General features: G+C 48.9%; 1 protein-coding gene across 1 annotated transcript in view; it reads left to right on the forward strand.

Annotated features, from left to right (window-relative positions):
* thsd7aa (thrombospondin, type I, domain containing 7Aa) overlaps window positions 1-24,172 on the forward strand; it is a 104,150-nt gene that overhangs the window by 37,862 nt on the left and 42,116 nt on the right. The window contains exons 2-6 of the mRNA XM_086193286.1: window positions 8,965-10,063; window positions 11,904-12,152; window positions 14,849-15,030; window positions 19,481-19,636; window positions 22,270-22,473. Of these exons, the coding sequence (XP_086049412.1) occupies window positions 8,965-10,063; window positions 11,904-12,152; window positions 14,849-15,030; window positions 19,481-19,636; window positions 22,270-22,473 (1,890 nt within the window). The remainder of the gene's footprint in view (window positions 1-8,964; window positions 10,064-11,903; window positions 12,153-14,848; window positions 15,031-19,480; window positions 19,637-22,269; window positions 22,474-24,172) is intronic.

Raw genomic sequence — 24,172 nt, forward strand, 5'->3', positions numbered from 1 at the left:
GCTACATGGAGCCCCGGCTGGAGCACGGGGTCTTTCTGGGTGAGTCTCCATGTTCTCCCTGTTCCTGCTGGGTTCTCTCTGGTACTCCAGCTTCCTCCACAGTCCAAAGACATCAAGAGGGACCAGGTTAATCCAGACTCTAAATTGACCGTAGGCGTGGCTGGGAGAGCCAATGGTTGTCTGTCTCTATGTGTTGGCCCTGTGATGGACTGGTGACCTGTCCATCCATGGGTGGATGGATGGATGATGGATGGGTGGATGGATGGATGGATGATGGATGGGTGGATGGATGGAGGGATGGGTGGATGGAGGATGGATGGGTGGATGGATGGACTTTTAAACTGGGTTTCTTAATCTGCCTGCTGGACTACACTTCAGTCGAGGGTTCCGTAGGTGTCATGTTAGGTTCACCAGAACGCAGCACTGACCTTCATCCACCAAAGCCAAACATGAATATTTCAGTGAGGGCGCCTCTCTCCCAGTGACTGGGATCATTAATGAGGATGTGCAAGGAACTCACCCTTCATCTCCTTGCAGAAATACTCGCTTAAAGCGTCTGAACCCTTTTGACCTAATTTTTTTTTAAATGTTTGTTTGCAGTCCTGTGTTAAACCACCTGATGCTGTTTCCCAATCTCCATGGAAACCCACGTTACCTTAGGTGAGGGACACAGGTAGAGCAGGACAGGTGGAGCAGGACAGGAGGAGCAGGTGAAGGTGTGACGCCGCCGTTGGCACTCCTGATGCCGCTGACCTGAGTCTCCTGATCAGATCAGGACAAGTGGATTAGAGCCAGTCAGACTGCAAAGCTGGTGACTTGGTCCTCAGCAGGTGCCGGCCACTGAGCCTCAGATCAACAGCCTCTGGCTCCTGTTTGCTTTTTCTTTCCATCATTTTTCTTCCTCTGCCCCCCCCCCCCCCCCCCTCCTGGCTCATTCTCAGGGAGTCTATTTGTCCATGTGTTACAGCCAAAACCAATCATGTTACCCTGGCCCCCCTCCACCCACTGGTCCTGGCTGACTAATGCTATTCATCTAAAGGGCAGAGCCACCCGCCATCTTCTCTTGGAGGCCACCAAGTGTCTGCATGTCTCCTGGCCCCCTCAGGGCTGGTATTCCTCACGCTGAAGCTTTGACCTCAGTTGCTTGATAAGGTCGCCAACCACTCTGAGCTTGATGGCTCTTCATCTGTCCTGCATCATGGAGATCCTCCATCAGCACCGCAACATTGCTCCACTTGTTTGAGCTGATTTCCACAAATGCTGGTTTACAGTTAGCTTGATTTGATGTTGACACAGATTCAGTTTTCAGCCTCTTTCTATTCACAGCATCTCTCAGTCACAGAACCAGCCTCTAGATGCTCACTGAAGCCAAACACAAAGAGTACCATTCTATTTGTGCAGTGTGTGTGTGTGTGTGTGTGTGTGTGTGTGTGTGTGTGTGTGTGTGTGCGTGCGTATACCTGGTTTGTTTAATCGATTGGAGACCTTTTCTGGCATAAACACTAACCTTATCAGGGCTGCTGGTCCTATTGGGGACCAAAGACCAGTCTGAATGTGGCACAATATAATTTCAAGATGTGAATTGCGATTAGGTTTAATTTAGGATTGGTTGGTATGCATTTGTTGGTGTGTGTGTGTGTGTGTGTGTGTGTGTGTGTGTGTGTGTGTGTGTGTGTGTGTGTGGAGGGGGGACAGAGGAAGCCATTGTGTTGTGTTGAGTGAGGCTCCAGCTGTCACAGCAGGCCTGGTCGCTCGGTGTGTTCACGGCAGCCATGACGCTTGTTTGGGCTGGTGGTGATTGTGTTTCCGTGTGTTCAGCTTCATCTCTCCTGCACTGGTCAGCGCTGGCCAGCGGCTGGTTAGCATGAGAAGACTCTCCACTTGATTAGCAACAACCCTCAGACACTTGAGCCACACCATTGAGCATTTATGACCAGTGGTCCAGCAGGTCTTGAGGATTAGAACTAATCCCTCCCTCACTGACACTTTTTTAAAGAATAGCAGTGAGGTGGGGGATGGCGTTCAGGCTAAAGTGGCGTGGTGTCAGCAGTAATCAATCCATTTAAGTGTGTCGCTGTGGTAAAGACGGATTTAGCAGCTGATCTATATTCCAATCTAAACATATATGATCGTGAGCTTTGGGTAGCGTACAGTAGAGAGATCCTTTAGATCTGCTGATACCAAAGCATTCTCTAAGACAGTATCGCCTGATATCTGCTGGCGTCGCTGCTGTTGTGCTTGTGAGACCCGGAGCTAACTTTAGGACCCATTAAAACCTTTTATCATCCCCAGTGACATGTGAAACTGTCCTGAACCGCGTCAGAGTAAAGTACACGAGTCTAACCTGGCACTGTGCTGATGGTTCTGCACCTTAAGGTCGCATTGTGGGCCAAAAGTGACCACGGTCAAGGGGCAAGTACTGCCTCCACATGCCTGAACAGGATAAGCAGTAGAAAATGGATGGATGGCACCGACAAATGCCTCAGTTGGCCTGTGAGCTAACAACAGGGAGACAGGACAGAGGAGAAGCCAGCATGAATGACCAGCTGCTCCTTCACTTAAAGACATGAACATTCTGGAAAGCTTGATTGTCTAAGTTAGTGTACGTCCCTAAGTGGCGTATTGTTACATGATTTTTCAAGAAGAGGCAAACTCTAAAACTCTCTGAAATAAATCTGCTGAAGAACTTTCAGGTCCAAACATCCCAGAGCGGCTTTCATGCAAAATGAGGCAAATGACGAGCGTGTTAGCCTTCTTGGGCGAGCGCCTCACGGACCGCTGCTCATGGTGTCGTCAGGGTGTAGTGGGTGTGACTGCATGCTGCCTGCATCAAAGGTAGCAATCACCAGGATTATGCATGTGTGCCGCGGAGCGCTTGGAGCAGGCGGCAACATGCAATTAATACTTTTGGAAACACTTGAGATGAATGGGCTCCGACCGCTCCCCAGGTACTCTGGCAGCTGGAGGAGTCTCTTCCACACCGGTGACCAATGAGCACGCGAGACTGGAAGCAGCTGCTTTCTTGTGATGTAAACTGGCAGCAAACAGCCAGAATTCAAATGATTGTGAGATGAATAAACCCCAGTACTTTTCAAGCAAGTATTACTTCTGCATTCATTTCTTCAGATGAAGGCAGCAGAGGACATCGTTTTGGCAGGATGAGAGACGGCAATGAGCATAGTGGCACAATAGTCTTTTATGTTTCAGTTGCATTGGAAGATTTTAAGGTTCGTTCAAGCGTGTTTGAGAAAAAATAACTCACTATCAACATTACAGGAACAAACCATCTCTGCTCAGTGTTAACAACATCTATGCACTTCTGCTCCTGACGAGTTCAGTGACTTTATATCCAGAATCAGTCATGACGCACTGTCCCAAATTGGCGGTGAAATGCACAGAATCAGATGAAGAGAAATGATAAACTAGATGACGAGTCAACAGGAGCGCTCACAGCTCCATGAAGATGATAACGTGAAAGGATTCGATGGATTCAACGAAACGTTCCTTGGTGACCGTCTGATCCTCAGGTGTTGTGCTGAAGTGTCATCATGGCAGCATTTGAGCCAGGAATCAGCAGAGGCAGCTGAAGTTGTGAATCAGGCCAGCAGTAAACCTCCAAAACTGAGTCAAAGGTGGACTGAGCAAAGAAACACAATCAGACAAAACCGATTGCACAACTGAAGTGAAATAGTGAGATGGTGGAGGTCAGGGGTCAGCGAGATCCGACCAATGAGCATCAAACGGTCTGTTCATGACCATCCTCAATAACAAATGTTGATTGGGCAGAGATGTTGGTGATTGTTGGTTGGATGGTTGGCAGCCAAACACGAGGAGGACAACTGTCCTGGTGCATGGTTGGAAGCGACAGGCCTGGAACCAAAGCCTGCTGGGGCAGCTGTGATGCTGTGAATCCATCTTGACACAAAATGAAACGAAGGAAAAACCTGAATTCCAGAAATATGAAGCACGGCAGATGCTGGATGTAAAAATGTCCTTCTTAAAATTCTGACCTTGGCAATAAAAAATGAATCACAATAAGTGAACACTTGCCCACACCATCTGTTCGTGTTTGGCTTCAGGTCTGTGTTCCAACATCCAGAGCCAAACACTGCATTTAACAAGCAGCACGAAGTGGTGAAGCTGTTCTCCGTGTAGCAGCATGACACCCCAAATGAGCCATGTAATGTTCCTTCCTGAAAGGAATGGTTCTGCTTCTCTGACAAGCCTTATGAAAGATGCATGAACACTGGCTGGTTTGTTTGAGCCCCTGGTGCTTCTGCATCCCTTTATCTAATAAACCAGCCCAACGATTACCGCGCTATTATCCTAGCTACGCTCTCAGGGTACCAAGTGTGCATAGCTGAAATACACATACGCTCTGCTTTAATGCTTCAGATTGCTTCAGTGACCTGTGTGTGTGTGTGTGCGTGTGTGTGTGTGTGTCTCTCTCTCTCTCTCTCTCTCTCTCTGTCTCAGGATCTATATTTCCGTTTCGGTATCACAGTTTCAGTGCAGTTAACAGAAGAAAACATGTCTGTGTATGAAAGTGTGACAGGAGGGACGTGTAGTTGAGGCCGAGCTGATCCTGAGAGGTTCTCCTGGGTTCTGCACAGCAGAACCGTGTAGCTGCATCGTGTTGCGGCCCGTGTGGAACACACTGGTAAACAGTCCTGCTTGAGTGACCATTACACTGCTGTTTCCATTCATACATTGCGGTCCATAATTCATGCTAAGAACCTGGACAGCAGTCGTTGGTTCTTTTGTGTCCTGAGCAGAAACTCCCAGGGGACTTCCAGGTTCTTCAACTTTACAAAACATCCATCCATCCATCATCCATCCCTCCATCATCCATCCCTCCATCCATCCCTCCATGTTCTCCGTCTTCTCCTGATGAGGGTGGTGGGGGTGGAGCCTATCCCAGCAGCCTTCCCCCTGGACAGGTCACCAGTCCATCACAGGGCCAACACATAGAGACAGACAACCATTGGCTCTCCCAGCCACGCCTACAGTCAATTTAGAGTCTGGATTAACCTGGTCCCCTCTTGATGTCTTTGGACTGTGGAGGAAGCTGGAGTACCAGAGAGAACCCACGCAGGAACAGGGAGAACATGCAGACTCACCCAGAAAGACCCCGTGCTGCAGCCGGGACATGAACCCAGAATCTTCTTGCTGTAGTAGCCATCCTCATCATCATGACGTTTGCTGTCGTTATCCAGTCAACTTACCGCTGCATTGCTTTGGTTTTTCTTCATCTTTCACTCTCTTTGGTCTCTTTGTGTGCAGGCCGTCTTTGTCCGAGGTTCAGAGTGCATAATTTCGACGTCTGACATGGAGTCTCTTCCAGGAAAATAAGTGTCCAACCATGTTATGGCTCTGACATCTTCGTTGGCTCTTGGACATGTGGCACAGTTCCTGAGATCCCTCAGTGAACATGTGACCGGACACCATGCGGAGGAGTTGTCATCAGCTGTTTACGTCATTGATAGATTATTTGTGTTCCAAGAATCAAACAACTTAGAGTCGTGAATCCAGCTTTTAGAAGCAACATCCCACTTTTCGTGTTGTTTCCATCCAGCCATTGTTTGATTCAAGGTGTAGTTCAGATTTCTGTCACCCCTGGAGATCTGTCCGCTGTGCTTGGTTGTTTTATTTAAATTCTCACAATTTTGTGCCTGTTTCGTCAACAGTTGAGATGGTCAGTGACTCTAAGAGGGTTTTACAAATAAAGCAAAACCATTTTCATCAAAGGGTCTTGATGACAACCATGCTGAGGCCTTGGATGGCGGTTTATCCCTGCAGTAGCCGGTGATTATCGGCTTGCAGCTGGAATGTCACTGTTACGGAAATATTTGCCCAGCATGATCACGTGGTTAATGGTAAATCCCTGACCTTTGCATTCCCTTTGTCATCGACGTGTTCCTCATATGAATACAGATGGACAGCCTGCTGCTGCTCTCATTTCTCTCACATTTCTGTCCAAAAGTCACTGGTGGGGTGCACGTCTCACACTGGTTTCCATTATCCCACTAAATGCCTTAGCCAATCTTCCGCTTGGCGCCGTCAGATAGAGGGAGGGGTGCAGGGAGGCCAGAGGTTGCATGGTGCTGTTCATCCATTTCACACAGATCTCAATTTCCTTCAGCTGGCAAAGTACAGAGGAGATAAACTGCTGGAGAAACAAGCACGCTGACATGGTGGAGATTTACCTGCCAGTGATGGAGACGCCATTACTTCCCCCTATACAGCAACCTTTTATACTTGGTTCTATCAATCTGCTGAGTGAAAAATGTTCTAATTGATTTGAGGGTTGAGGTCAGGGGTCAGGTGGGAGTCCTGACTGACCCAGGTCCCCACGTGTGAAGTCTGCATGCCCCCATGTCCATGTAGGGACCCCCCCCATCAAAGACGTTTGTTGTGACAGGAGTCAGTCCTTGAGTGCCGGCCACTGCTCACAGAGGATGAGCTAAAGATGGAGGACAAACTCCATGGTATCTATCCATGATGAGGCTAAAGGCCAGCAGATGCCTTCTGGGGGGTCAACCCCCTTAGGGCTTTGTGTACAGTTGTGTGTATTTACAGTGTGATGTTTATCTCCAGAGGGCCTGTAGAACATGGTTACGATAGTCATTTTTAATTTGTTTACAATGTCTACAACCCTAAACGCCAGCCACGAAATATAATATACTCCCACAACCGCCTTCTCTCCCAACCTCTGGTGTACGTTACTGACTTACGTCAGAATGGCTGAGTTGTCCACCAGTCCGCCGCTGAGGTAGCCGGTCCTGGTGACACACAAGGTGCCTGTGACCCACTTTCAAATTAATCCTCAAAAGAGGGTGATCATTTTTCCAGTTTGAATTTGGCGCTGATTGCATCTTCAGAGGTAGTTGATTGGCGTTCGTGTGGTGTGTGGATATGAACTGAGTGTCTTTCAGACATGGGGTTGAGGAGAACTAGAAGTTATTCAGTTAAAATACGACCCAGATGGTCATCACGGCGGATGCATTGGTGTGTTGGTGGTGTGTGTATGGGGGGTGTTTGATCGTCACATCCTTCCTGGCGCTCCTCAGCGTCTAATTGATGGGCAACGTAGGCCCCTGCCTGCGGTTCCGTGCTCAGCGTCACCCAGGAGAGAACTGTGTCATTCGGGTCATCGGCGATGGCGAGCACCTGCATGGGGACGCTCCTTCCTGGCTACCTCCCGTCCACGTAGCTTGTTAGGTTTGCTACGTGTCTTTGTCACCACTGATCGCTACATCTCATCGCTGATATCATTCACGTCACATTCAGTGTGTCTTCCTGTGGTGCATCTCCTCAATACCAGTTCTCGGGTGTGTGTGTGTGTGTGTGTGTGTGTGTGTGTGCAGTCGTCTCTTGTCTGGGCCAGTTTCTCGCTCCCTCTATTGATTAGTATTGATCGGGACCCTGGGCCTGCAGCTGTCAGCTCATTCAGCTGTTTCCTCCATTGACATTTTCATTGTTGCGTCCCAGTGTATTGAGTGAAACCATAAAGGACTAATACAGCCTCTGACTTAATTCTCTGAAAACAATAAATCACTGGATTACTTAGTGATGCTCTGTTACAGCTCAGATTTTTTCCCATAAGCATCGGCTGCATGTTTAATGTTCTGACTTCCAGTCCCAGCAGTGGGAGATCAACGTGGTGCATTTCAGGTAAAAATCTGCTGAAAGCATCAAAGAATGACGCTGTCCAAAATCAGTGCTCTCTCAAAGTCCTCTAGGGACGCCGCAGTAGAACCTCTACCCGGGACCTGAAAATGCTACGGTCAGTCTCTTGCTACACAATCCTGTCATTTGTTTAAACTCTCCTGGAAAATGCTCAGCTTTCCTGGGTTTACTGGGCAAAGCCAGAGATGGTGCATCCCCCAGCCCTGAAGAACTTTCCTGTGTCCTGCATGTAACGCAGTAGTTTTCACCACTGATCACTTTGAGGATGCCAATAATTTGAAGGAAATGTGTCCAGGGTTCAGTTTCATGGGTTTTATTCATGTTTTCCCCTCTGACTCCCAGTCCTCGACCTACATTGTCCTGCAAGGCTCTAAGACCTGAAATACAAACTGACACATCAGCAAATTAGGCCTTTAAACTTAATTGTGACTGGAACAATTTTCAACAGGTTTTACTGCGTAAACCCAGAGTGGGTGGAGGTATGTGTCCTCCTCCAGCTGGGCTCCTCTACCAGGGGCCTGGGACTTCGAGGGTCCTGCAGTATCTTAGCTGTTCCTGGGACTGAGCTCTTCTCTACCTGTAGCCTGCTGGAGTTACTCTCCCAGTTTGGGAGTCCCAGCCCCCACTGGCACCACTTCACCCACCCCATCTCCCCCAGCTCCTCGTCCATCCACGGTATCTAGCCAGCTCCTGGTGCTCCTTCTTGAAGGAGCTGCTGTCCCTCGGGTGCTTGGTTCTGTTCTGTGTACGTCAGATACACCAGGTACTGTCAGTGGGGCGGTTACATTGATGGAGTTCCTCTGCTGGTGTGTGTATGCACTGCTCTCCTAGCAGTTCTAAAAAAAAACACATCTCATAGAAGCAGAGAGGATCTAGCTGGGCTTGTCAGGACGTTATTGCACTCTTGGTTTTCAGACAACATCCCTTTGTGGCACAATGATGTGCCCTCTGCATCAGCAGCTGCTCCAGACAGGAAGTGAGCTGTAAAATGGAGTGTGACACACAGACCTACATTTGTCTTTAGTTCATAACCTTTGTGGATCAACTCAGTTTTACTTTCATGAAAAATTGGAGGTGCACAGCCTCTCGGTCATGACTTCTCCTTATCCCAGTCTCGGCTATTATTAAATGTCTGGTCATTGCTCTCACAATCACAACTTCAGTGTGTTTCTGTTATGATTTATCTCGAATTGTTCCAGTAAACATGGGTATCGCTGAGTTGAAGTGGAAGCAGCTGTTGGCCTGAAGTATTTCTTCTTCCTCTCTTCCTAACAGGTCCTTGGGGTCGTTGTATGGGGAGTGAGTGTGGCCCCGGAGGCAGCCAGAGCAGGGCCGTATGGTGTGCGCATGCCGAAGGTTGGACCACCCTGCACACCAACTGTGACCAGGCTGCTCGGCCAAACAACCAGCAGAGCTGCTTCAGAGTGTGTGACTGGCACAAAGAGCTGTACGACTGGCAGCTGGGTGCGTGGAACCAGTGCGTCCCCGTGTCCATGCGCAGTGCTGGGGTGCAGCGGCCCGCCGTGTGCACCCGGGGGGAGGAAGGCATCCAGATCAGAGAAGTCTGCTGCGTCCACAAAGCGGATGGTGAGCCTGCGGAGGATGCCATCTGTGAATACTTTGAGCCTCGACCCCGCCAAGAGCAGGCCTGCCTCATCCCCTGTCCTCGTGACTGTGTGGTGTCAGAGTTCAGCCTGTGGACTCCTTGTTCTAAGACCTGTGGGATGGGCTTGCAGAACCGAATCCGGTTTGTCCTTGCTCCTCCACTGTTCGGCGGGGCGGCCTGCCCAAACCTGACAGAGTTTCAAACATGCCAGCCGGGCCCTTGCATGGGAGTGGAGAGTCTGTACAGCCTCCGGGTTGGCCCCTGGGGGCCCTGCTCTGTACCAGTGCCAAGGCAAGCCAGACAAGCTGACAAACCACCCAAAGAGAGTGTCAAACAATCCAGTGAGAGTGACAAACTTCCCAAAGTGGGCGCCAAACAGACCAGAGAGGGTGAGAGACAGCACAAAGAAGGAGACAAGACTTCCAGCCAGGACGACAAACCTTCCAGGGATGACAAAGCACCCAGAGCCAACAGAAAATTGGGTCGGCCAAACAGAAACCCAGACAGGCCACAACGCCAAGCTGATCGGCCCAAACGGCAGAAGAAGGCTAAAAACAAAGAGAAAAGAGAGAAAATAAGAGAGAAAGTCAGAGAGAGGTTGAGGGTGAGGGGTAAAGTGAAGGATCCTGAGACCAGAGAGCTCATCAAAAAGAAAAGGAACAGGAATCGTCAGAACCGGCCAGGGGGAAAGTTCTGGGACATCCAAGTTGGCTACCAGACCAGAGAAGTCACCTGTGTGCATAAGAGTGGGAGTGTTGAAGCCCTCAGGTAACCCTCAGCGCTCCCCTCTAAACATCTCCACCGATGATTCTGCTATCCAGTGCCTGTGATTGCTCAGAAACATTGATCGTGTTACTTGTCAGGTCTTGGGGGGGGGGGGGGGGGGGTGTAGATATGGAAATAGTTTATATAAATAGTTTGGAGAGAAAGTGGGTTGTCAGTGGTACGGATTCCAGCCGTATGTATTTTCCTTTGTTCCAGTTTCAGAACAGAATAAACAGAATTTAGGATGTGCGACTTTTCCCTGAGGTGAAGAAGTAAAACAGGAACCCTTAAAGGACTCGTCAGGAAGGATGGTGACATGACAGCGAGGCGCCGCTCAGCAGGAGGAGTAGCGCTCCTTCCGCTAAGGGCTGAACAGCTCTCCAGCATTAGGACACCCTCTATAGGAGGAGAATCAGAAGGTTCCTTATGAGTTTTGGGATGAAGATTAAAAATGTCGATAGCTGGATGTGCTCAAGGCCGTCATCACTAATCCAGTAGCAGTCACTCATGACGACCTGGTTCAGATTCAAACCTCAGAGAGAACCAGCTCAGAGCGTAGCCTGCAGAAGTCTGACCAGGCTGCCCAGGGAGGGAACTCCTGCTGCCACCCTCCGCTTGTTCTCCTCTCACCTTTGACTTCAAGTGTCTCAGCTTGTAACACAACTGCAGGCTTCTTCATGTACTCATGTACTGTGTAGGGCCTCAGTAGTAATACTGCAGGTCATGAAGGAAATGGCTGTCTGCTTCAATTAGTGAAGTGAATGTTCCACTTCTTCATCCCAGCTCAGCTACACTGGAGCCGCTCCTCCCAGCTCCCAGTCCGACCCATTCTCGTCTGTGCTGAGGTCAACGTCCGTGTGGTGTGTGAGAGCCGGGGCCTTTGTTGGCAGATGAGTGGCCTCGTTCTGTCTGAGCGCGCTCACTCAGCTCTTATAGAGGCCACTGAGCAACATCCATTACATCCTTAGAAAACCCACCGGGGGGTTGGGAGTTTGCGCTCAGTGCCAGAGAGAAGGTTAGAAGCCATCAGCCGCTCTGACTGCGGGACAGCGTGATATGGAGTCAGATTAATGCTCCCCAATATCCATCTCTGCACAGACGGCTGGAAGCTTGAAAGAGGCTTAGTCGGTGAATCTTGTTCATTTACAGCTGCAGACCTCACGGCGCCGGCGTCTAATCATGAGTGGTAATTATCGCCAAGTGCAGAGGCTTTAAAGGATGATGACCCACATCATTTAAAGGTCAAGGAAGCACATCGGGTCATTCTGATAGCAAACAGAAAGACTAACAGCAAGGGTGCTGGTGACGGCGTTAAGAACTGCTTGGTATCGGAGTGACGGTGTACTCCTAGTTTAGAGGGACATGGAGTACTTCAGTTTGGACACTTGCCAATATGAGCCCTGATACCAGTAGTAATACCATTAGAAGTAATACCATAAGTACTTAATACCATTAGAAGTTCTTACAAGTACTTTGAAAATATGTTTTACTTTCATCGGATGTTTCTCACTTTCTGACCAACAAATTACATTCATTAATTAAATGTATCACTGCTACACATTTTACAACATGAAGTCTCTCTTTTCACTGCAATAAATGTTAATTACTGAAATTCTCACATTCAGCTGTTAAACAGTAACTTCAGTGTACCACATTCAGTTGATGTCATCGTCAGGGGCGCTGCAGTGGTGGTGGTGGTGCATTCCTCTGATGGAGCGGTTCCATCCAGGGCAGGGGCCTGGCTCATCAGTTCATGACAGTTTAATACCCAGAAGTAGAAGTACATGAAAGAAGTACAACTGCATCAGTACTTGAGTAACTTGTGTGTGTGTTTGCTCTCCAGTATGTGCTCCCAGGAGTCTCTGCCCATCACCTACCAGGCCTGTGTCATGACCAAAGACTGTGATGTGACCGAATGGTCCGAATGGTCCCCCTGCTCCCAAGGGTGTTATGATCCCAGCGGGCCCGTGGGTGAGCAGGTCCGCACCAGAAAAGTGAGCCAGTTCCCCATCGGTGGAGGAGCAGAGTGTCCAGAGCTGGAGGAGAGGCAGCCCTGCAGTCCCCAGGCAGACGCCGCACCTGCCTGCATCCTGTAGGTTTGCCCGTCCGACCATGTTCCAGATGAGATGTTCTTATGTCATCACGAGTGGCGTATATGACGGGGAGGGCAGAGGGGTTGTGCTACCCTGTGGTCCACCACGTGATCAGGTTCAAACTCCCAGCGAGCCGAGGGAAGTGATGTCATAGAGTGAAGACAGATGATGAAAATGCATTTGATATCAGTGTAGTTTTGTCATCACATGAGCAGCGTATATTAGGGCTGTAATCTCCCAGTCGACTGGTCGATTTAATAGTCGAGACGTTCTGGCTCAACCACAATTCTGATTGGTCGATTTTTTGCCACGTTAATTTCATCAGGAAGAAAGTACCGAAAGCACCCCTGTTTCACAGATAACAATCTATCTCTGAACACCCCCTTGTTTTTGCTATTTTGGACTCGCCCGACCCGCTAGAGACAGACAGACTGAAGAGGACTAGAAGGCCAGCGTCTGGTGGTTTCATGAATGTCTATTTAATTTTGAGGGTTTCATTTAAAGTCAGTCCTCGTCCACATAAAGACACCTGCAGTGTGGCAGCATTTCATGAAAACAGATCAAGGAAAAAAAGTTGATTGCAAAGTTTGCCAACACCTGTTTTCATGTCACAGCTCCTCTACAAACACGACGTGTCACCTAGAAACGGTGAGCTAACGTGTCCACCTTAGGTTGCCTGTCAGTTTTGAGTATATGAACGTATCAGAATTGACATTTCAATGTTTTAGTCTAATAATTGTTTTGTTTTAATCGTAAAAATTCTTACCGTGGACTTGCCTTTTGTGTTTGAGCGTAAAGTTTTAAGTTAAAAGTCCATTTGTGTCTCAGCCGCGATGCTGAGCTCCTGTGTTCAGTCTGGCTCTGTCAGGACCAATGATGGCGTCGGTCAGTTATTATAACCTGACAGAAACAATTGTCTCAATATTCCTCAGCAGGTTTTGTGCTGATAGTTGACAGAAGAGTTTTCATGTATAAAATAAGTTGATTTTTTGTCGAAATTTGAGGGCTTCAGTTGACCAAGAATTTCTTTGGTTGATTCCAAGCGTACATACACTCAGCATGTAGGTGGTCTCTGAACCGAGATGGTTGGGTGGGTTCGATCAGTGGAGGATGTGGAGCCTGCTAAGCTGTGTCACAGCCTCTCTGTCTCTGACACGTCCTGGCACGCGAATGACAGCAATGTGATCGAGGCTAAGACTGCTGGGTGGCAGCGAGGTGCGGAGAGACGGGTGGAACCTGTAGGAATATTTAACTTAATGGTGACTTCTGCTGCTTTTGGGGGTTAAAATGAAATGTGGAAATGTAGAAATCACGGGACGACTGCTTCAAGCTTAACTGTTTAATATCATAATAAATAAAACAAACACAACAGATTTGTTTTCAAGCCGAAATTTGCTTGTATATGACATCAGGCGTAACCAGGCTGACGAGCTGCAGATTATTTTGTAAAAACAAATGATGAGGATGATGGTCAGTGATGATTAGTGACAGTTAGTGACCAGTGTCACCCACTGAGTTCATGTTTAAGTTTGAGGTATAAATGAGGGATTATAGAGTGAAATAGTGCTCAATCAGCGTGTCCACTGGAGGGGCACAGGCCCCGTAGCGGCTCCGTCCGTGGTGCGAGGGTCCGCCCCACTGCCCTGTCTGGCTGACTGTCAGGCCTGTGATGTGATGCTTTGTTCTGCAGCAGGTCCGCTGGAGAAGCTCCGCCTACCTCATGAATATGGAGCCCTTCATTGACGACCTCAAATGAATTCCATTATCAGCAGAGATGTGGTTTATGTCGTCTGACCTCAGGCTGGGAACTGCAGTGCATCGGTGCTGATGCAGACACAAGCCTGCAATGAATCGACCTGCCCCTCGGCTGGTCTCGGAGCTCGCCGTGGTTAAAGAGGCCTCATGTAAACACTCTTGTACGGTCCATAATATGAAACCACAGCTTAAGTGAGGACAAAATAACAGAGCCGTCAGTGAATTGCTGTGATTCTCTAAATGTGTGGTCGTGGATGCATGTGAACTTGAGCTGACGAAATCAGCGAACCGATGAAAACATGGAGACTCTCTGGGTTCAGTGGATGTGACTGCGCCAGAAAAAGAGACTAGAAGCATAAAGCACATGTTCAGATGAATGTCCATGGTTCGATCTCTAGAGGAGATCGTTACTATTAAATTGTACCTAAATGCCCCCCCACTGGAGGTCATCGAGAGACACAGGTGGAGATATCAAGATCGACTGACCTCAAAAACAAACAAAAAGGAATTCACTCAAAACAGGAAACATGAAACAGGTTGAAAGGTTAAAACTCCCAAGTAACAAAGAACATCAATAGCAGCAGAACGCAGAGTTGCTCTCCAAGAACGAGCCAAACATTCCTGAAGGACTCACAAAACACAAGGAGTCACCAGACAACTCGCATGCAAACGCCACAATTATAAGAAACAGACCTTTAATCGATGTCGTCGGGGTTAAATCAGTGATGCTGCTGCCAATGGCGCGTGACAGAGAGTCAGAGCACGACCAGCCTCTGATCAAGAGCTTTGATTTCTCTCAATATCAGGTGACCTTTGTTGGACGGGGTGAGTGTCACATTTGCTCCTGGTCAATACTCCATGAGTCTGTCCAGCTGCGAGTGTCTTTGATGCCCCTGTGGTGGAACTCCTCAGATCTAATAACAAAACATGTCCTCCTCAGCTACAGCTGGAAGACCACCGAGTGGACCGAGTGCAGGGTGGACGTGCTGCTGAGCCAGCAAGACCGTCGCCGAGGCAACCAGACGGGGTTGTGTGGAGGCGGGATTCAGACTCGGGAGGTTTACTGTGTCCAGAGTAGCACAGACACGCCTCCCAACATGAGCGCACTCAGGAGCAGAGAAGGTGACCATCCATCCATCCATCCATCTATTTGTCCATCCATCCATCCATCTATTTGTCCATCCATCCATCCCTCTATTTGTCCATCCATCCATCCATCCTTGTATCCATCCATCCATCTATTTGTCCATCCATCCATCCATCCAACTATCCTTGTATCCATCCATCTATCCATCATCCATCCATTTATTTGCCCATCCATTTATTTGTCTATCCATCCATCCATCCATCCATCCATCCATCCATCCATCCAGAACCTCCAGTAGATCCAGTAGATCCAGTAGAACATAGAAGCAGATCCAAACACCAGGTGGAAGCGGGTGGAGGTGAGCAGAGGGAACCAGTTAATGATTGGCTGAGAACAGGAGAAGGTGAAGATGGCGCCACCGATGGCTGCCTGCATCAGGAGAGTCCTGACTGAACTTGCTCGGGGGTCGTTAGTGACGAGTTGCCTCTGCGGCCTCCGGCATGCTGCTGCTGCGCATCATCACCAGGCAGGGTGATGTACCTGTGAGGGAGGAGGAAGTGGCTCCGCCCCTCTGATTCACATCATAATTCCCACATCTGTCTGACCCAATAATGTGTGACCATCAGCTCCCTTGTGTCTTGAGCGAGGACGTGGATCATGGTGAGGTGACCAGCAGCAGTGGAACTGCTTCTCTCTTTAACTCAAGTCAAAGTGTCAGAGAGGCTCTGAAGGGACTCCGTATAGGAGGACGTTCATACCCGCTCGCTGTGCTGCTCATCACTCTGGACTCTCCTGCACTGATGACGAAGCCCCCGTGACCAAGGGTTCAGATCCAGAACCTCCTTCTTTCGGAGTGGATGCTTTGTTTACATGTGGATGATCAGTGGAACATGAGAGCTGAGAAAATGAGAAATGAGAAAACCTCACTGAAGTATCAGAATTGAAGGAGTAAAAATATACGGTTGAATAGATACAGATGAGCACAGGTACCTGAAAGACTTCATAGTTGCATTTAATTACATCCCCCTGGGGGGGAGGGGGGCATGTTGGCATCTGTTAGTATCGCAGATAAAACAATTTATGAGCTTTGAAATCATCTGTTCGGGCTTCCATTACACACACACACACACACACACACACACACACACACACACACACACACACACACACACACACACACACACACACACACACACCAAAGTCACACAATCTGTCCTCACTGATTACCCCCCCCCCCCCCCCCCCGTGTGAGCCAGGGAGAATTAAAGTGCTCTCCCTCTCATATTAAATCTGGGGCTGCATTATATGAATATGCTAATGTTCATGCTGGAGCCGAGCAGAGAGGACAGCAGATGAAATATCAACCTTCAACCAAATTGGTGCATTCGTGGCCTGCTAGCACGCTCAGCTCCTCCAGCACCAAGTCTCAGCCTGTCTGACCAGGAGGCCAAATGCTGCTGTCATCCTTCACCGTACTTTACATGTTGTAAACCTTGTTAGCAGTAGTGCGGCTCACACCCTCCACCAGCCCCAGCTGAGCCGCTGCCACCCTCCTGGTAGTGCTTGATTGTTGTGGAATGTGTTTTTGGGGAGACACTTATGAAGGTGTTGTGGCAAGTGAAAAGTTGCATTCAAGGCACAGAAGACAGTGGCGGAAGAACAATGGTGAAATAAATGAGCGAGTCTGGCCGATCAGCTGCAGCTCCTCCCTCTCCTCCTCCTCCTCCTCCTCATGTGCTCCTCCTCCTCTTCTCTCTCCTCCTCCTCCTCCTCCTCATGTGCTCCTCCTCCTCTTCTCTCTCCTCCTCCTACCCACCAGCTCCTGTCTGGGCCATCACTTCCAGGCTGATAACGGGAGCCTGGGTGCAGGCACTTCAGGAATTCCTTTGTTCATTCCACGTCTCACCGTGGAGGCGCCCGCTGACATAGTCAGGCGAACAATGTTCATTTTGTATCTTGTCGTGTGACTGGCTAAAGGGAGTTGAAGCAACACCTCATTGAAGCTCACAAACTGATTCCAGAATCAGATCACACTCACTGTGCAGTGCAGCTACTAGCAACCTTCCGCTCCTTCCAGTTAGCATACAGTATCCAGCAGTATGCTAGTAGGTCGTTGTCCGACTATGCAGCAGCTCCATGAGGCTGACTCAAATTCATGACCCTCGTTCACGGCACTCATGGTATAATCGCTCGAATCCTAGTGACAGTATCTCACTGTCGCTGAGGAGCGGCTCGATTCCTCCCAGATTCGCTTCCTGCAATCAGGGGTTCTGGTTTGGTCTCAGCCTCAATGGAGCCCATCTGACTTGGTTCATTGGTGCGCAGCTACTCTGAGATCTGATCCTGCTGCTGGACCACTGGATCAGGCTCCTGCCAGCGGTGCAGTAAAGGGAAAAAATGCAGCCGCCATCAAAGGTGCATCCTGGGAGACATGACAGCATGAAGGTTATTAGCAAGACCCTGACCAAGTCTTCTTCCCCAACGAGTTCCCTCTCGGAACCTTCACACCACAGCTCTCCTCAGCACCGCAGAGATCACATGGAGTCCTCGAGCCAAGCGGCTGCGTGGAGGGAATCTGTGGCCCAATTAAAAGGATGTAATCTCATTTGCTTTCAAGGGTGATCAGCGAATCCCAGAGTGAGATCAGATCATATCTGTGAACACGTGATTCCCAGCATGAGCACTGGGAGCTGCTCCTCTCCCAGCCTTTGATTTCCTCTCAGTTTGAAAGCAGAGGGTTGCGAGTGCTGACTACGACTGTCATGCTAGGACGACTGTTGTTCCCGCACTGCGGGCTCCTGATGGTCACCAGCAGCTTCTCTTTGTCTGAGGCCTCACATCTACCCTTGCCATTTAAGGAGGTCTGTGTCAGGGCTGCCGATAACAAGCATTTTATAACTCACATCTGACAAATGGTGTCAACTCAAGACAGCAAGTGCATGTCTGTCCAGCTGGTCATAACTAGAAATATCAAGATGCTGGACAAAAGACATTATGTCATCATGACGGGGCACAGGAAACATGTGGTTAGCGGTCGCGGTGGTCCAATAAATAACAAGAATTATATAATCATACATAATTATATATATTAAACGTGAGGAAGATGTGAAAATTTCCCCCGGTAATGAGTTCATATTGCTTCTTTTGTCTGTTCAACTCTCCAAAACCAAAAGACTTTTTTATTTTTTTATTTCTTCGCCATTAATGACAAAAATAGGAAACCCTGATATTTAGGAGTGTGGAACCTGTTTTGTTTTTTTTATTTGTGATTGTAAAAATAGAAAAATGACTCAGCAAATATCAAGGTAGTTGGTAGTAGTACTTGGTTGGATTGCACCTCGTGTGTTCTTGTCAACTGTTGTTGTTCTGGTTCTGGTCATGGCACCTGAGCCGTGACAGGCTGTAGAGCAGCTGTGCCGCTGTGATGCCCTGAATCCTCAGCCGGAGACGGAGCAGGAGCCAGGTACTGATGGCCGGACAGGGAAGACATCTCTAAGCCTCCTAATTTGGCAGCTGGAAGTACAACATACTGAAGCCTCCACCATCTGGCACCGACTTGGGCGAGGTCAGGCTGAGCGGAGGTTTCCATTAATCAGCCTTTGTTCTGGCGGTGGAGAGCTGCTGGGGCTGGGCAAGGAGGCACGAGAACAAAGACTCCTCTTCCCTCCCAACACTGTTCATAAGGCACGTGGATCAAATGCGTTTTCATAGGAAATGAGACATCAGAGCCTCAGTTAGCGTGACAGCACATGGACATGCTACTGCTCAAGTCATCAACAGGTTCTGTGGACGTGGGTCACTTTGTTCATCCTCAGTTAGACTGTCACAATCACATCATTTTTACTAAACTACAGCAGTTAGACAGCTTTTTAAAGCAGGTAAACCACCGGTGACAGACCCCTGCCATGTCGCCAGTGGAGCTGTTTTGTGTTTAAATGTCATGAACGTGCCAAACACTGCCGGAGCTGCTCGATACGTTCCAACATGTCTCTTTGTAGCAACGGTGGGTTCAGTTGGTCTGAGCCTCGATGCGAGAAGCTGCTGTGAAATATGAGTTTTTTAAAAGTATTCTGTGGCTGCGCTGACTGCCAGAGGGCCTGCAGAGCACTAGCAGTCGGTTAGCAGCACGGTTAGCATAGCCATGCCATGTGGTGAGTAGTGGCACAAAGCTAGGCAGGTGACACAAGTGTCAACTCAAGACAACGAGTACATGTCTGTCCATTTGGTCATAACTAGAATTAACAACATGGAATAAAGGGCATGATGTCATCATGACAGGGCACAGGAAACGTGTGGTAGCGGTGGTCAAACAAAATAAAATCTGATGGATCATGCACCCGTGCAACCTGCACTACTTCTCAACATAATCTCTGGCTGCGCTCGTGACCATCATCACCATCACCATCACTAGGTGTCCTGGCATCCCTCCCCCTACCTGCAGACTGCCTGGTGTGGCCTTGACATGTTCTCATGTGTCTCTCATAGCATCGCGACCAGTGGATGGGGACTTGTGTCTGGGCGTCCCCCCTAACACCACACAGCTCTGCCATATAAACTGTCCTGTTGAGTGTGAAGTGTCCACCTGGAGTGCCTGGGGACCCTGCACCTACGAGAACTGCCAGGACCAGACAGCCAAGAAAGGTACAGTATGGGCCAGAAAACGTACCCATGTCCTCTACGACATAAAAGTACCCTAGCTGAGTGGTAGAGAAATACTCCATAAAAGGGAAAATTATGTACAAATAAAAGTATTAGTATCAAAATGTGGTTCATAGTAAAATCGCTAATCCGATGACAAAAATGGCAAACAGGTCATTATATGACATCATTCAACTGTTAAAGTTATCCTTTACCCAAGAAGTGTATTTTTTCCTTCAAGTTCTCACTAACAGGAGTATTCAGTTCACGAAAACATTTTTTCCCCCTTCATCACTTCTTTGTGACTCCAGAATGCAGGAAGAACCAGCCACGTATGTTTAGCTTGAAGCTAACGGAGACTGATGCTAACAGCAGCTAAACTGTCCAGAAACGTCTGTTTAAACTCTCAAGTGCTTCATCCTGAATAATCCACACCTGCTCTATGAAGCTGTATGACCAACGCCTCTGGTTGGGCGCTCTTTGACACGGCCCCGCATCATGAAAGTAGCGTTCTAACTGGATTGGAGTCGATACAAAAGTAATACTTGAAGCAAACATCTGCACATGAATTGAAAGAGCCCGATGAGTTCCTTAAGATCAGTGAACAAAACGATAAGGGTTCCTTTTCCCAGACCAGGGGCAGACATCTCAGCCTCTCCCCCGTGACTGAGAGGAAGTCACATTAACTCTGCAGCCCAAAAACACATGAAAAACAACACAAAAACACTGCCTGAAAAAGACAAACCTCTGCCATGAGGCCACGTGACTTCCTGTCAGTAACGGAGGTGGAGGTCCTCCATGATACTGCCCATGGTTCAGTGAGTGAGAGGAGGGTCTTACTGGATCCTGTTTTATCCTGTAAGTCCAGTCAAAGCTGTTTAATCTAGCAAACTGTCACAGTCAGTGTGAACGCAAAAAGGTTCTAACAGAGGAGACAGAATATTCAGATGCTGCCAAAGAAAGGGAATCCAGCGTGAGCGTCGGTGTGGTCTGTCCTGAGCTCTTAGCCTGCTCCTGACACCGGTAAACATCGGTGTGCCGGAGGCAGTTTGCCCCACCAGAGGAGGCACCGGTGGAGGGAGAGGTTTGCAGAGGGAGCCAGAGCGCGATATTTCAGTGACTGTAGCAGCTTGTGTGAGTTCATCAGTGCAGTTGACGCGGTGGCTGCTTCAGCCCCTAATTATCCCTGGAACAGCGGCGTCGGCCATGACTAATGCATGTTGACTCTGCCTTAATGAAGCGGCCCAAATGAAGGAGATGGTTGGAAACTCTCCTCCATGCATCTTAATGATGGATCCACTCCCAGTCGCTCATTTCCTCACTGCACCACTTGTGCGCTTGCTGTCATCTACTGTACATCATGCAAAGTGAGCAGGAACACACACTCACACACACGCAGCTGCTCAAGTATGCATACCACCTATCTCATTATCTAGTAGAAAATGGGACTAAAGTGAGTCTTCCTGCTTTAACTCCTTTTATCTTCCTGACACTGAGCTGCTAAACTTCAATGACTCCATGTAGCAGTAATATGATTAATATGCAGCCATCAACAACGACAACGGGGTACAGGGTTTGTCGCATCACCTCCACATAGCCAGCCTGGTATCACACACATCTACCGTGTTGGTGTCTTTGTTTTCTCAGAAGAAACAAATGAAGTGATGCAGCATTTAGTTTTTTTTGTCTTTCCATCAATCTAGAAAAGTAGATCCAGTGATACTGCACAGGTGGTGGTAATCCAGAGGAGACACTTTAGCCCCTGGGAGCGTTCAGAGCCTCATGTTTCCTGTGGGCCAAGTGACACGCCTCACACAGCCTCTACAGACGCAGTGAAGTGCGTCAGTTGCTTGACAGTTAATAGAAGTAGAGAATTTTCCTTTTTCTGTCACTGTTGAGGATCACTTAGATTGTAGTCTTCCTCCCCTGAGCTGATGCACTCCACCAGATGTTGTTTCTGTGTGTGTGTGTGTGTGTGTGTGTGTGTGTGTGTGTGTCTCCTGTCAAAATGAAGAGTCCAGCGCTGACAGCAGCTGCCTTGCTATCTTGCAGCCAGGCCACTCATAATACACCCTGCAGATAGCATGTGAGTGATGCCTGATACAATCGAATCCCCTGCACCCCAAGTCCCCCCCCCCCCCCCCCCCCACACACACACACAGATAGAGCTTCCATCAGGGGGTTGAAACACATGACGGTACATGTTGAGCTCACCTGCCTGATTAAATAAAGGCTTCAGAGAGTAAAAGAATTGTGTGTGTGAAGGGGGGAGGTTTCTCCACCTCAGCCCTGCTGGCACTCCAGGGCTGCTACCTTATCGGGCCAGAGCAGGAGTGTGGATGGGGGAGGGGGTGACCTTGGTTTGGTCCTGGGTCGTGGAGCCTGGTGTCCTTGAGCAGAGGAGGTGACACACGGCTGAACGAATAGCTTCCTGCATTACCGGCTGCACGCCTAGACTGAACCAGTGGTTGAGTGAGGTCATGTCACTGTACATGCAACATTAAGTTACCATCAAAGACACACCGGCGGCATGCAGTGAGTTAATGTGCGTGCTGTTGAACGTGTGACGTGGTGGATTGGAGGGGGGGCTGGTTTGTGTTCATTGTCTTCAGTAAGTTCCTGTTGTTCCTTGACAGGGTTCAAACTGAGGAAGAGGAAGATAGCCAATGAGCCGACGGGCGGGACGGGGAACTGCCCCCACCTTGTGGAAGCAATACCATGTGAAGACCCCAGCTGCTACGACTGGCTGGTGGTTCAACTGGAAGAGTGCCTCCCCGATAATGAGAGGGACTGTGGGCCCGGAACACAGATCCCTCAGGTGCAGTGTGTCAACAGCGATGGTGAGTCCGAATGCTGCTCTCCACCATGGCACGTGTTTCTTAATGTTCTCATTGTTCTACATGAATCTTTGTGGTGCTTAAATGGCTGTTAATAATAATTCAGCCCAAATGTACAAAGATTTGAGTCTTTGTTGTTGGAGAGAAAGAAGATCTTTGTCAGCTGAGGTCATTCACCTTGTGCAACATCGTCAAGTATTTGTGTGGACTATTCAAGTGAAAACACATGGCTTCGATTCTTTACTACGATCGTGGAGGGCGAGAGTGAGGTCATCTGTTTGTAGTAAGTCAGGTCAGGTTTATTTGTGTGGCACCAAACCCCAACCAAAGTTCTGTCCTGACTCTTTCCAAGTAGAGCAGGTCCAGCACCTCCCTCCTTCAATGAACCTCCACCCAACAATTCTCCATCAGCAAGCACATCCTGCAACAGCAGCCACCAGAACCTTCCTTTACCAGCAGGAAGGTGGAGCAGATCCAGGATCAGTGGGGACGGAGAGAGAGCAGGAGAGCAGGACAGAGACAAAGACAGAGAATGGAGGAAGACAGAGAGACAGAAGGAAAGAGAGGGACAGAGATAAAGAGAGAGAGAAAGGAGGAGAGACTGATGGACAGACGGGGACGTGAGCAGGTGGAGCTACAGGTGACAGCTGGAGCCTTTTCAGGTCTGGAGCCTCTTCCAGCAGCACCAGGATCTGGGATGAGGGGAGAGAAGAGGAGTTAGTAACACGTATGAGGACAGGAGGAGGAGAGAGAAGCCCAGTGCATCATGGGAGATCCCAGCAGTCTGAGCCTATAGCAGCAGATCTAAGGGCCAGCCTAAGCAGTCCTGACTATAAGCCTGATCAACAAGGAAGGTCTTAAGTCTGCTGTTAAACATAGAGAGGGGGTCTGGGTCCTGGACTGAAACTGGGAGACGGTTCCACAGGAGGGGAGCCTGATAGCTGAAGGCTCTGGCTCCATTCTACTGTTAGAACTCTAGGAACCAGCAGGAACCCTGCATCCTCGGAGTGAAGGGTTCTAGCTGGATCATAGGGGACTAGGAGCTCTGTCAGGGATGAAGGAGCCTGACTGTTGAGGACTTTGATGGTAGAAGAAGAATTTTAAATTCTATTCTGAATTTGAGAGTGAGCCATGCAGAGAAGCCAGTCCAGGAGAGACCTGGTCTCTGCTACCAGTTCTAGTCAACACGCGGCAGCAGCGTTCTGGACCAGCTGGAGAGTCTTGAGGTCTATTTTTTTATAAGACCTGGTGTCTTGACTTGTCAACTTTATGCTAATGAGGTGTGATGTGAGCCAACAGCAGCCAGTGAGAAGTCAGAAGTGCTGCGTGGATCAGTGGAACTTGGTGTGTGGAGGCGCGTCCGCATGTTTGACAGCGTCGTTGACCCTGGGCCAGACTGACAGGTGATGGAGGGAGGAACCGGTCGATGTGCAGCGATGCAACCAAGAGACCTTCAGATTCTTACTACCAGCTTCAGCTCAGGCCCCAGTCCCTCATGACTGGTAGAGGTGGGGTGCAGTCCCTGCACTGAGGACACAAGTGGGCGCTATAGCATGAGGAAGTAGGAAATGATCCATGAATTTACCGTCAGATTTAACCTGATGGATGTTGAAGATGATTCACTAAAACACTGGTTGGTATACTTGATAAGAGCTTAAACCCTCAGACCTTCTTCCTTGTCCCTGATTGCTTCGATGAGGAC

The sequence above is a fragment of the Aulostomus chinensis genome, chromosome 22 (assembly GCF_037954235.1).
Source record: "Aulostomus chinensis isolate RoL2024-O1b breed Wild chromosome 22, RoL_Achi_v1.0, whole genome shotgun sequence".
NCBI lineage: Eukaryota > Metazoa > Chordata > Actinopteri > Syngnathiformes > Aulostomidae > Aulostomus > Aulostomus chinensis.